Here is a 13,113-nt window from a genome sequence, read left to right on the forward strand (position 1 = left end):
CAGTGTGTGTTTTGATGTACAGTACATGTGACTAATAAATAAATATCTTATCTTAGTGATTAGGGTTGTGTAGGTCAGTTCAAGAACCGAATGGTTGAAAGGAAGTAGCTATTCTTGAACCTGGTGGTGTGGGAGTTGTTATGAGGTTGCAACTTGTGGAACAGATAAGGGAGAACCAGTGGATCTCAAAAAGGTTTTCGATAAGGTCCCACAAAAGAGGTTGGTGTGCAAAATGAAAGCCGATGTAGGCTGATGAGGAGGACGACAAGTGGGTTTATCCCTTCTTGCTGGTTCACATGCTACCTCCCACGGAATCAGTCTTTGTCCATTATCACTCAGCCACCTCGGTCAGTGATGGTGCTAACAAGACACTCTTGGTGATAAACAATGAAGTCCTCAGCCAGAGTACATTTTGTACCAGTGCTTCTTCCAAGCATTGTTCAACATGGTTGAGCACTGGTTCACCAGCTAAAGGAGGTTCTCCAGGATGTGGTTTGCTTGCTTATGTTTGACCTGATGCCATGAAGTCTGGAATGGATGTTGAGGGCTCCATGGGCTATTCCCTCCCACCTGCATACCACTGTGCTGCCACCCCTGGTGAGTTATCCTGAGGCAGAAAATATCCAAGGATTGTGATGGAGGAGTCTGACATGCTGCCATAAGGTCTGATTCTGTGAGTACAACTATGTCAAGTTTTTAAGTACCTTTTTAGCAGCATGATAATTGCAGTATAAAAGCAAAAGACTGTGGATCTTCAAAATCTGCAAAAAAAACTGAGTAAAGCAAAACTACTTGAACCATTACAACTTGAGCACAGAGACCATCAAACCAGCTGAACATTTCCAGTCCTAATTCTAATAAAGTCAGTCAACATCTTTGCAGAAATGTAACAATTAAAAGTGTGCAGTCTAATACCTTCAGATGGTGATTTTCTGCTTCTATTTTTCTCTCACTAATACAATTTTTCATTCCCTTATTTATTCCTCTTTGTGTACTTTGACATTGAATTATGGTAGATGAATTTGAATTTTTTTGTCATTCATCTTTTTATCTCTTAATCCACTTTGCCGTTGTTAGCTCACATTTCCAGTATTGCAGTGGGGAATATTTATCACCAGAACATGCATGAACAAGTCAGATGAACAATACAAGTCATGAGACATTTTGTGCCAGCAAAATCTGAGTCTCTAATTTTACCCTGAACTTCCCACGTGCTTTCAAGAATACCCCAGTGAATGGTTTCACAACAGTGCACAACCAATCTGGATTGGTGTTTCTGCACAAGCGTCACCTTAAATGGCACTTAGGTAACACTTTTTTTGATTTGCCTTGCAAAACAATGACTAGAAATAATGAAAAAATATTTCAACAGCTGGTTCAGTGTCAGAGGACAAGTCTCACAAAATTCTTTCCCGATCCTACCATAATCTACAATGTTCTCTGATAACTTTCATGTATAACAGATATTGTAGTTAGTACTGCACCTTGTGACTTGAACAGGAGATCCACCAGCTCAAAAAGCAGATGGAGGACAAGTTTTAGTTCTTTATTGCAAAATTCAACTTCTGCTCAAAAGAAATACAACCAGTTTTACTATTTCTCAAGTGTTACAGTCTCACAGTATATCAATCAACACATGCCAAACATGAGATTTACATTGTGAACTCTATACACATGAAACATTGCTGCCCTTGAACATGTGCCAGATCTCTGCTCAGACTGAAGCCTGGTAAATCTCATTGTATTAACAGGTTCACAATGAAGTTATTGTTCACACTTGTGGTAGTGTTTATACTCAATAATATTTAATATAACCTTTGTATAAAAGCCCTGATGTGGCAAGATCTAATCTTGAATAAGTCTGCATATGTTGTGATTTGGCAACCAATTCGCTGCAGGTGTGGTGATTACAGAGCTCTGTCCTTGGCAAGGTCCTTTCATCTCCTTATGCAAAGATGATGATTCAGACCAGGGTTTGAGAGATGATGCAGAGCAACAGGAAATGATGCAATGCACTGGTTATGCTTCAGTTTCCAACTGGTAAAGCAGCCAGCATAATCAAAGATCCCACCCACCCCAGACATTCTCTCTTCTCCCCTCTCCCATCAGGCAGAAGGTGCAAAAGCCTGAAAACACGTACCACCAGGCTCAAGGACAGCTTCTATCCTTGTTATAAGACTATTGAACAGTTCCCTGGTACGATAAGATGGACTCTTGACCTCACAATGTACCTTGTTATGACCTTGCACCTGATTGTCTACTTGCACTGTACTTTCTCTGTAGCTGTGACCTAACTCTGCATTCTGTATTGTTTTACCTTGTACTATTCAATGCACTGTGTAATGAATTGACTGTATGAATAGTATGCAAGACAATTTTTTCACTGTACCGAGGTACAAGTGACAATAATAAACCAATACCAATCCTACTCTTTTCCATGGCAGCTCACTGACACACCTTGTAGGTCTCTGCCTCACAGCTCCAGCAACCCAGGTTCAATCCTGACCTTCTGTGTGGAGTTTGCATGTTCTCCCTGTGACCACGTGGGATTCCTGCCCAGGTACTCTGACAGCCTCCCACCTTCCAACGACGTGTGGGTTGATGGGTTAATTAGCCACTGTAAAATGCCCCTAGTGAGTGATAGAATCTGAAGAAGGGAGCGGAGGGAGTTGAGAGGATGCTATCACTGCTGTCAGACTTCTGAACCAATCACCTCTTTAACATCCCTTTCCCAGTGGTGCCGCCACATTCTCGAACCCTTAATTCTACCTCTTCCGTTATTATCACTTCAGCATTTCTTTTTGCACTACTTCAGTTTGCACTACTAGACTTTGCACCATCCTGTTGTTTCGTGCTTGTTCTTGTATTTATTATTACCATGCATACCGTTTACTCTATGAGCTTCACACGGGCAAGGAATTTCATTGCACCCTAGTATATATGTCAATAAACTAATTTGAATCCGAATCTGAATGTGGGACAATAAAATGGGATTAGCGTAAAATTAATATAAATGGGTGGTTGATGACTGTCACAGACTCGATGGGCCGAAGGGTTTATTTCCACGTGGTATGGCTCTATATAACTATAGAATGCATGAACTCCCTGACTCTTTGTACAAAGAACAATCTGTATTTATATAGTACCTATCATGTACCAGTCCCGGCAACCCAGACACTTCACATCCAGTGAAGTACTTCAGTGCAGCAACTGTTCTAACACAGAAATTGGAATAATTTGAGCATAGCAAGCTCCCACAAATAGCAACATGATAAGGACCAAAAAATCCATTTTTTAACAGTGTTGAATTATTGCCCTGGGCACTGAGATAACTTTAAATTTTGAAATATCGACATGGGATCCATTAAGTTCCCTTGGGGTAGTAGGTGGTTTGGTTTACAACTTTATGTAAAAGGCTGCACACCCTCAGAACTGCACCATTTATTAAATTTGCATTTAATTCCTGCAGAGAGACTTGAACCAACATTTCCTTTTTGAGGTAGGAGTGCCAAATTTGCTATAAGCTACAAGAGTTGAAAACCTAAGGCTGGTATTATGTAACTGCACCACATCAATGGGGTGTGGGTTCTCCTTCCACCCCAGTGGCCCCTTACTCTACAAGCCATTGCCTCTATCACCCAGACTTCTGGGAACAGAACCATACATCTCCGTTGAGGAATACATAATCAGCAGCACCCAGTGAAGATCGTACCTCTGCTCCAGCAGCAAGCAGCATCTGTGCACATTGGAGTTGACCCCGGAGGCTTGCTTCATGCAGTGGGGTTATGGAGTCCACAGTAACCACGTTCACACAGGCCCCATTTTCAATGAGTTGCTTCAGCTTAAACACATGGCCTTCTTTGACTGCTTCGTGTACAGGTGTACGGTCAGCCCAGAAACCTAAAAAAAGTAAGACATACACAAAGTTACATCTTAAATAAAAATCCCAGGAACTTTCCCTGTATAATGTACAGCCTCTCTCTTTTCCATAAAGATCCCTGTTATTATCTCAATGTTGCTGCTTCCTTTTATAGACAATAACATAAAGAAGGTGTTTCCATTAATGATGAATTTCATTTCTTTCATTCATTTTCTCGAATGTAAGAAAAATTAAGGGTGATGGGCTGTTTAGGAGGGAAGGGTTAGATTGATTGTGGGGTAGGTTTATATAGGTTGGCACAACATCATGGGCTGAAGGGCCCATACTGTGCTGTACTGTTTTATGTTCTACTTATTTATGGGATGTAGGCCATGCACTCAAGGCTGGGATCGATTGTCCTAATTGTTCCCCATGTTGAGTGGCTAATCTGGCCACATATTTCAGACCATTAGCAGGTCTGTAGTTACCCCTTTGACACTCACCAACTTTTATCGATGCACCATAGAAAGCATCCTATCTGGATGTATCACAGCTTGGTACGGCAACTGCTCTGCCCAGGACCGCAAGAAACTGCAGAGAGTTGTGGACACAGCCCAGCATGTCACAGAAACCAGCCTCCCCTCCTTGGACTCTGTCTTTACCTCTCGCTGCCTTGGCAAAGCAGCCAGCATAATCAAAGACCCCACCCACCCGGGTCATTCTCTCTTCTCTCCTCTGCCATCAGGTAGAAGATACAGGAGCCTGAGGGCACATACCACCAGGCTCAAGGACAGCTTCTATCCCACTGTGAAAAGACTATTGAACGGTTCCCTTATACGATGAGATGGACTCTGACCTCACGATCTACCTCATTGTGACCTTGCATCTTACTGCACTTTCTCTGTAGCTGTGACACTTTACTATGTACTGTCATTGTTTTTACCTGTACTACCTCAATGCACTCTGTACTAACTCAATGTAACTGCACTGTGTAATGAATTGACCTGTACGATCGGTATGCAAGACAAGTTTTTCACTGTACCTTGGTACAAGTGACAATAATAAACCAATACATATCGGCCAGAATCCAGTGGAAACGACAAGTTCCATTGAAGGATATTAGTGAACCAGGTGCTTTTTTTGTTACAATGGTCAGGTAATTTCATGGTTGCCATTGCTGACACCAGCATTTTATTGCAGATTTATTTCATGAATTTATATTCCCTGGCTGCCTTCGAGTGGTTCAAATGCACCTTTAGGTCAAATGTTGCCTAATCTCCAAGTTCTTGCAGTGGTTGGTGAATCTCTGGAATTGCATAGGTTAGATCATTGGTAGTATAAAAAGAGGAAGAAGATAAGTTTTAAAAAGATCGGGGAACTGAGGGCTCTGGGGAACAAGCACAGGGGAGAAAAGGCCTAGAGATGATCATCCATGGTTGTATTGAATGGTGGGGCAGGCTTGAGGGGTCAACTCCTACTCCTAATTCTTAAGTTCTTATGTTCTTAATACACGCTTATCCAGTAATTTAACTGCTACCGCATCACACTAAGCTTATCAGTCATTTCAGATACAGCCCTGGAGATCTAGAAACAACCACGACTACAAAGAATTAAATGGAAAAAGGGCGAGTACAACAATTCAGTAAGGTACCCAACCCCTCTGTATAATCAGCTCCCAACACATGCCAACATTGACCAAAATAAATAAGAAGAGACAGTAGAGGAGAGAGTGATTCGATGATTAAAGGTCAATTAGCTATTAAATTCTAAGATTAGCTGCAGTCCCAGTTATCAGCTAATTCGCCACAGCCCACCTCTTCCGATCTCCTTGTCCTTGTGACTGTAGCCAGCTCCCTTACATAACCACCTGCCGACTATTCCCAACATCTTCTGTTTTTACTTTAGATTTCCAGCATCTGCAGGTTTTAGGATTCTCAGCTCCTCAAACTTAATTTATGCACTTTGTCACCTCAAGCCTCAACATCAGATCACTTCCTTCCATCCAACATCCAAAAGCCCACCTGCCCCATCAAACCCTGCCACCATTATCACGGTCCTTCAAAGTAACCACAATTGCTTCAGCTTTACCTCATTGTCTTCTGCCCAGCCCCACTATGCCCTGTGTGCCTTCCCTGGTATTGGTTAATGTAAGTGCCCCATAAATCTCTTTACCCTGCCACTTCACTCCTTCGTAAAAGCTCCTGTTTGGTCTCCTCTCCTGATTCTTCTCTCATTTTAGAACATAGAACAGTACAGCACAGAACAGGCCCTTCGGCCCACAATGTTGTGCCGACATAGCTATTCCCTCCTACCTACAGAATGCCCATATCCCTCTGTTTTCCTCTCATTATTGTGCTCATCCAAGCCCTTCAAAAGCCCCAAATGAACTTGCCTCCACCACCCTATCAGGCAACGCATTCCAGGCATCCACCACTCTCTCAGTAAAAAATGTACCCCTCACCTCTGTTCCGAACCTGCCCCCCTCACATTAAATGCATGCCTTCCAGTATTGGATCACTCAATAATGGGAAAAAAGATATTGCTTGTCCACACTATCTATGCCCCTCATAATTTTATACACTTCCAACAGATCACCCCTCAGCCTCCGCCGCTCCAGGGAAAAGAACCCAACTTTGTCCAGCCTCTCCTGATAGCACATGCCCGCTAATCCAAGCTGCATCCTGGTAAATCTCCTCTGCACCCTCTCTAAAGCCTCAACATCTTTCCGATAGTGAGGTGACCGGAACTGCACGCTATACTCTAATGAGGCCTAACCAGAGTTCTATAGAGATGCAGCATAACTTCTTGACTCCTATACTCACCACCCCGATTAATAAATGCAAGCATTCCATAAGCCTTCTTAACCACCCTGTCTACCTGTGTACACACTTTCAATGAGTCATGTACTTGCACCCCAAGGTCTCTCTGCCCTTCAACACTGTTGTTGCCCTTAAGAGTGTACTGCCTCTTGACATTAGTCCTACCAAGGTGCAACACCTCACATTTATCCTGGTTAAACTCCATCTGCCATTTCTCTGCCCACATCTGCAGCTGATCTATATCACGCTGTAGCCGTCACCAGTCTTCCACACTATTCACAATTCCACCAATCTTGGTATCATCTGCAAACTTACTAACCCACCCATCAACATACTCGTCCAGGTCATTTACGTACATCACAAACATCTTATGTCCTTTCTCATCTACAAAGCACTTCAGGACATGTTAACCTATCTAATGCGCTCTGTAAAGAAATATGAAGAGACATGAGGGAAAGACAAGGAGCAAAAGAGAGGAAAGTGAAAAAGGGAGAACAGGAAGGGGTGAAGGAGGGAAGAAAAGAGAATCCAGTCTGACCTGATCAAACAGACTCTGATCAGGACAGGGCGTTAAAGATGGATTCTGCGGGGTGGTTTCCCCAGCAGACTGTCATTTAGCAGAATGCTTCACCAGTAGAGCTTTCAAACAAGAACCAAGACTTTGCTTCGTTGGTATTCCCCATTAGATCTTTCACGTATGATCAAAATATTTGCTACAAGGCACACTGCCCTCAGGATAGCTACACTGGAAATGAGTTATGACCCATCTCCTTGGTGAATGTCTTCGCCAGGACGGTCTGGGAAGAGATGCAGAGGTATTTGTCAAGATAAACAGTTAAGTTTGGGTCTGCAAACCTTCATCAGAACTGAGAAAGAGAGAGATACAAGTTATTATCCAGTAAGGAGAGAGGTGGGGGAGGGATGTGTAGAACAAAGGGAATGACTGTGATAGGATGAATTGAAATGGCGCAATGGGGGCAGTTACCAGCACATTAAGCTTTTAATCTGAGTAATGAGTTGTTCATGGTCAGATGGTGGGTCCTACAGGCTGGACTTGTACCTTCTCTCTGACTGGAAACTAACTTGCACCTCTCTCCTTCTCATTTCTGATGAAGGGTCACAGACTCGAAACATTACCCGATTCTCTATCCACAGATGTTGCCTAACCTGCTGAGTTTTTTCCCCATCATTTTCTGCTTTTGTTCAGATTTCCAGCATATGGAGTTTTTGTTTGATTTTCGTCACTATGTGTCAAGATTCATTCCAAGCAGCTTCAATAGCACAGGACTCTGTCGATATGGACTTTATATGGACCTCGTGGTGCTTACTGAAATAAGTATCAGCTGTTGCTGGGAAATCATCAATACAGTGAAAGGTGCCCTTTGATGTGTCCAAACCTCACTGGTATTCCAAAACAAGGTGTTGTCTGTGATCAGGGTTCAGGGCTTCATACTGAGGGATACACTGAAGGTGAGTACAGCAAGGCTGTCTGAGGAAGGGCCACAGTTTACAGTTCTCCTGCCATTGCACACCATTGTTTTTGAAATTTGTGTTAAAATCCCATGAACTATTTGCATTAACATTGAAAATTAATAATAACCAATGTGCTAATATGAAAAACAGAATAATATGGCATTAAGATGATGACTTGAACAATCTGTACTATGTACTTTTGATTTTTTTTAAATAAAGTGTATCTCAAAATTTTTAAAAATATCATCAGTCTCACAGAAATGCCTTGACCTCATGTCCAGACTGAATTAGCTGTCAAAACTATCAAAGAACTTAAATGTTTGGGAATTTCTGACATTTGAAATTGTTAAAAATTAATTGTATTATTACAAAATTGGAAGTCATTACTTTAATTTAAAAAAAATTAAAATAAATTCCAATTAAATACAGTTAAATTAGCCAATGATATTAAAAAAGTAATTACTTGCAGCTTACCAATCTCCCTTGTAGCTCTTGCTCTCCACTGATTAGAAGGGAGCCACTGAGCCTAGATCAGGTCTAAACCAGCAGGTTCACCAGATCAACTCTACACCCAGGATCAGAGGTCAGAGCATATTAAGACCATAAGACATAGGAGCAGAATTAGGCCATTCGGCCCATCGAGTCTGCTCCGCCATTCCATCGTGGCTGATTTATTTTTCCCTCTCAACTCCATTCTCCTGCCTTCTCCCCGTAACCTTTGATACCCTTAATAATCAAGAACCTATCGCTTTAAATATACCCAATGACTTGGCCTCCACAGCCATCTGTGGCAATGAATTCCACAGATTCACCACCCTCTGTCTAAAGAAATTCCTCCTCATCTCTGTTCTAAAGGGACATCCTTTTATTCTGAGGCTGTGCCCTCTGGTCCTAGACTCTCCCTCGACTGGAAACATCCTCTCCACGTCCACTCTATCCAGGCCTTTCAATATTCGGTAGGTATTGGTTTATTATCGTCACTTGTACCGAGGTACAGTGAAAAACTTGACTTGCATACCGATTGTACAGGTCAATTCATTACACAGTGCAGTTACATTGAGTTAGTACAGAGTGCATTGAGGTAGTACAGGTAAAAACAATAACAGTACAGAGTAAAGTGTCACAGCTATAGAGAAAGTGCAGTGCAATAAGGTGCAAGGTCACAACAAGGTAGATTGTAAAGTCATAGTCCATTTCATTTTATAAGGGAACCGTTCAATAATCTTATCACAGTGGGGTAGAAGCTGTCCTTGAGTCTGGTGGTACGTGCCCTCAGTCTCCTGTATCTTCTACCTGATGGAAGAGGAGTGAAGAGAGAATGTCCCGGGTGGGTGGGGTCTTTGATTATGCTGGCTGCTTCGCCAAGACAGCGAGAGGTAAAGACAGAGTCCAAGGAGGGGAGCCTGAGGGCACATCCGATCTCCACATAGACAGCACTGGAGGTCAGGATTCAATCCAGGCTGCTGGAGGTGTGAGGCAGCAATTCTACTAGTTGCAGCCTGTGCTGCTGCCAATTGGTATTGCATATCACCTACAGTCATCCAGATGGCAACAAGGAAGCATACAGGAATGAGATACATCGACTGGTTGAGTGGTGTCGCAACAACAACCTCGCACTCAACCTCAGCGAGACCAAGGTGTTGATTGTGGACTTCAGGAAGGGGAAGTCGGGAGAACACACACCAGCCCTCATTGAGGGGCCAGCGGTGGAAAGGGTGAGCAGCTTCAATTTCCCAGGTGTCAACATCTCTGAAGATCCATCCTGGGCCCAACACATTGATGCAATCATGAAGGCACACCAGTAGCTTTAAATGAAAACACAATGATGCTGGAGGAACTCAGCAGGCCAGCAGCATCCGTGGAGAAAAGCAGGCGGTCAACGTTTCGGGTCAGGATCCTTCTTCAGAACTGGTTTTCGCCTGCTTTTCTCCACGGACGCTGCCTGACCTGCTGAGTCCCTCCAGCATCATTGTGTTTTTCATCTAGATTCCAGCATCTGCAGTCTTTTGTTTCTCAAGTATTACTATGCCAGTAGTTCTAATTCATTAGGAGTTTGAGGAGATTTGGTACGTCAGTAAAGACCCTTACAAATTTCTACAGATGTACAGTGGAGAGCATTCTGACTGGTTGCATCACCGCCTGGTATGGAGGCTCCAATGCGCAGGATTGCAAGAGGCTGCAGAGGGTTGTAGACTCAGCCAGCCCCATCACGGGCACAACCCTCCCCGCCATTGAGGACATCTTCAAGAGGCGGTGGCTCAAGAAGGTGGCATCCATCACTACGGACCCTCACCATCTGGGACACACCCTCTTGTCATTACTACCATCGGGGAGAAGGTACAGGAACCTGAAGACCCAAACTTAATGATTCAGGAACAGCTTCTTCCCCTCCGCCATCAGATTTATGAATGGTCCATGAACACTGCCTCATTGTCCTTTTTTAGTTTACATTATTTATTTTGTAATTTATAATAATTTTTATGTCTTGCCCTGTACTGCTGCCACAAAGCAACAAATTTCACGACATACGTCAGTGATAGTAAACCTGATTCTGCCTCCCACCAACAGCTCCCGTACCTCACCTTCGCCTTCAAAGGAGACCACCCCAATCACCATGTAAGTAACTTCCAAACTTCCACTCTCCAACTCCAGCCCGTTCCACTGGTCATATCCTTTCCCCACTTTACTCCCCCAGTTGCCCAGTATCAGTTTTAAATCCTCTAGCACTTAACTTCCTTCTCTATATCTGTAACCTTTTTCTTTGCTATGTTACCAGCTACTTTCATTGTGCAGACACGTGGGGGGGGGGGGGGGGGGGAAACAAGGGAGGGAGATGAGAAGGTGGCAGTGAGAGGAAGCAAAAGACAAAACGGAAAAGAAAGGCTGAGATCACTGAGAGCACAAGATAAACAATTCAAGAGAAAGAAAGTGAAAGTAAAAAAAACAGAAAGTGAAAAAGAGCTGAGGGTTGTGAGGAAACCAGGATTATTACATACTTACAATGACTGGTAATTAAAAAAAACAACCAGACATTGTTTCATGGTGTGCAAAGTTAGCATGTTGCATTTGAGTGATTTTATTTCTATTTTAAAAAATAACAATTTCATGTCAGTGTATGCCACAGACTGGTAAAAATTAATCCCTTAAATCCAGAAATTGATATAAAATGACCCTTCAAATTTTTATCATTCACACAATCAACCTGAGTGGAGTTTACACCTTCTCCCCGTGACCACCAGGGCTTCCTCCGGATGCTCCAGTTTCTGCCCAAATCAAAGACGTATCTACAGATTGGTAGCTTTACTCCGCTCTGGTCACCAAATGACCCAGGTAGCTAAACAGGCTATTAGACTTGGAGAGAGACCATGACCGTCTGATTCTATCCTGCTTGTGAGCTTAAGTCCCACATTATCCCCATCATCAAGACATTACCGGTTTAACACTGCCCATTCTGCCTCCTAGTAATGTCCTTGGCCCTTCCTTTGTTTTCTCCAGTCTTAACCATTTGTCTCCATCCAGCCTGGCATCTCTCCGGTTCCAGAAATAACTTTCCCATCTATGCCCAAGCGGCTTCCATTCACCAATGGCCCATTCTCGTTGATCTACAATGGCTGTTGATTCACCAACACCTTAGATTTAAAAAGAAAATCATCTCTCAGGCTTTTCATGGCATCATCCACCTCTATAACTTCATCTCGCTCTGCAGTCTAGGAATTCTGCATGCCTCCATATCTGATTTCTTCTGCATCCACGATTTCCTTCGCTCCATCATCGGTGGCCACGCATTTACCTTTCAGGTCCTCTGCCACTCTCCAAAACTCTCGCTCCTCCTTTAAGATCATCCATCAGGGAGCTGGATGTGAATCTATCTGTCTGATCACCCTCCCGAACCTTCGCCCGGCATTTCACAGCGTCAGGACGCGCAAGTTGCTGCTCGAACAGGCGGGTAAACAAACGGTGAGCGACTTAAAATAGAAGCTATCTGCCGCAGCGCTCTGCGACCCATTTCCCGCAAGGTCTCAGCCAGTAAACCACACTCCCCGATGCTACTCACTGATGTCTCCCATGCCCCTCTGCACCACCACATCGCTGCTGGTATCGCCGCCTTCGCCCCTGCTGTCAATTTCCATGGTTGCTGGCATCAGCTGATTCCCGTCACGTGACTGAGGCAACAGTTGCTACATTCGGCACCCGCGCATGCGTGGAAGTCGGAACACTTGAAATCGACACGCGGAAGTGAGGATTGTATGTGCGGGTGTAGCTGTGCGTGGGTGTAACTGTGTGTGTGTGTAGCTGTGCGTGTTGTCTGTAACTGTGCGGGTGTAGCTGTGCGTGTGTCTGTAACTGTGCGGTGTAGCTGTGCGGGGTGTAACTGCGTGTGTCTGTACTGTGCGTGTGTAGCTGTGCGGTGTCTGTAACTGTGCGTGTGTAGCTGTGGTGGCGTGTCTGTAACTGTGCGGTGTAGCTGTGCGGGTGTAACTGTGCGTGTGTAACTGTGCGTGTGTCTGTAACTGTGCGGGTGTAGCTGTGCGGGTGTCTGTAACTGTGCGGGTGTAGCTGTGCGTGGGTGTAACTGTGCGTGTGTAGCTGTGCGGGTGTCTGTAACTGTGCGGGTGTAGCTGTGCGTGGGTGTAACTGTGCGTGTGTCTGTAACTGCGTGTGTCTGTAGCTGTGCGGGTGTAGCTGTGTGTATTTAACTGTGTATAGCTGTTTGTGTCTGCGTGTGTCTGTAACTGCGTGTGTAGCTGTGTGTGGGTGTAACGGTGTGGGTGTAGCTGTTTGTGTGTATCTGTGTGTGTAGCTGCTTGTGAGCATGCAGCATTTTAATGGGCGGTGTTATGAAAATGACATTCAATGAGATCCAGCCTGGGGGTAACAACCACGGTTGCGAAACCACCGAGCGCTTGTGATGATTTATTTTCCGGGAGGGGAACATACAGCTGTCAGAGGTGAAGGAAGAGT

The 13,113-nt window shown here is 44.1% G+C and overlaps 1 protein-coding gene across 2 annotated transcripts in view; it reads right to left on the reverse strand.

The window, feature by feature from the left end:
- Window positions 1–12,348, reverse strand: part of LOC127580420 (ankyrin repeat and SOCS box protein 13-like) — a 31,301-nt gene extending 18,953 nt beyond the window's left edge. The window contains exons 1-2 of one of the 2 annotated variants that reach the window (XM_052033877.1): window positions 12,206–12,348; window positions 3,713–3,900 (exon numbers count right to left, since the gene is read on the reverse strand). In XM_052033877.1, coding sequence (XP_051889837.1) covers window positions 3,713–3,900; window positions 12,206–12,293 — 276 coding nt within the window. In that variant the 5' untranslated portion in view covers window positions 12,294–12,348. Of the gene's footprint in view, window positions 1–3,712; window positions 3,901–11,941; window positions 12,152–12,205 lie in introns of those variants that run through there. The other variant, XM_052033878.1, reaches the window with a different exon arrangement.
- Between the last annotated feature and the right edge of the window lie 765 nt (window positions 12,349–13,113).

Source organism: Pristis pectinata, chromosome 19 (assembly GCF_009764475.1).
Source record: "Pristis pectinata isolate sPriPec2 chromosome 19, sPriPec2.1.pri, whole genome shotgun sequence".
In the NCBI taxonomy this organism is placed as follows: domain Eukaryota; kingdom Metazoa; phylum Chordata; class Chondrichthyes; order Rhinopristiformes; family Pristidae; genus Pristis; species Pristis pectinata.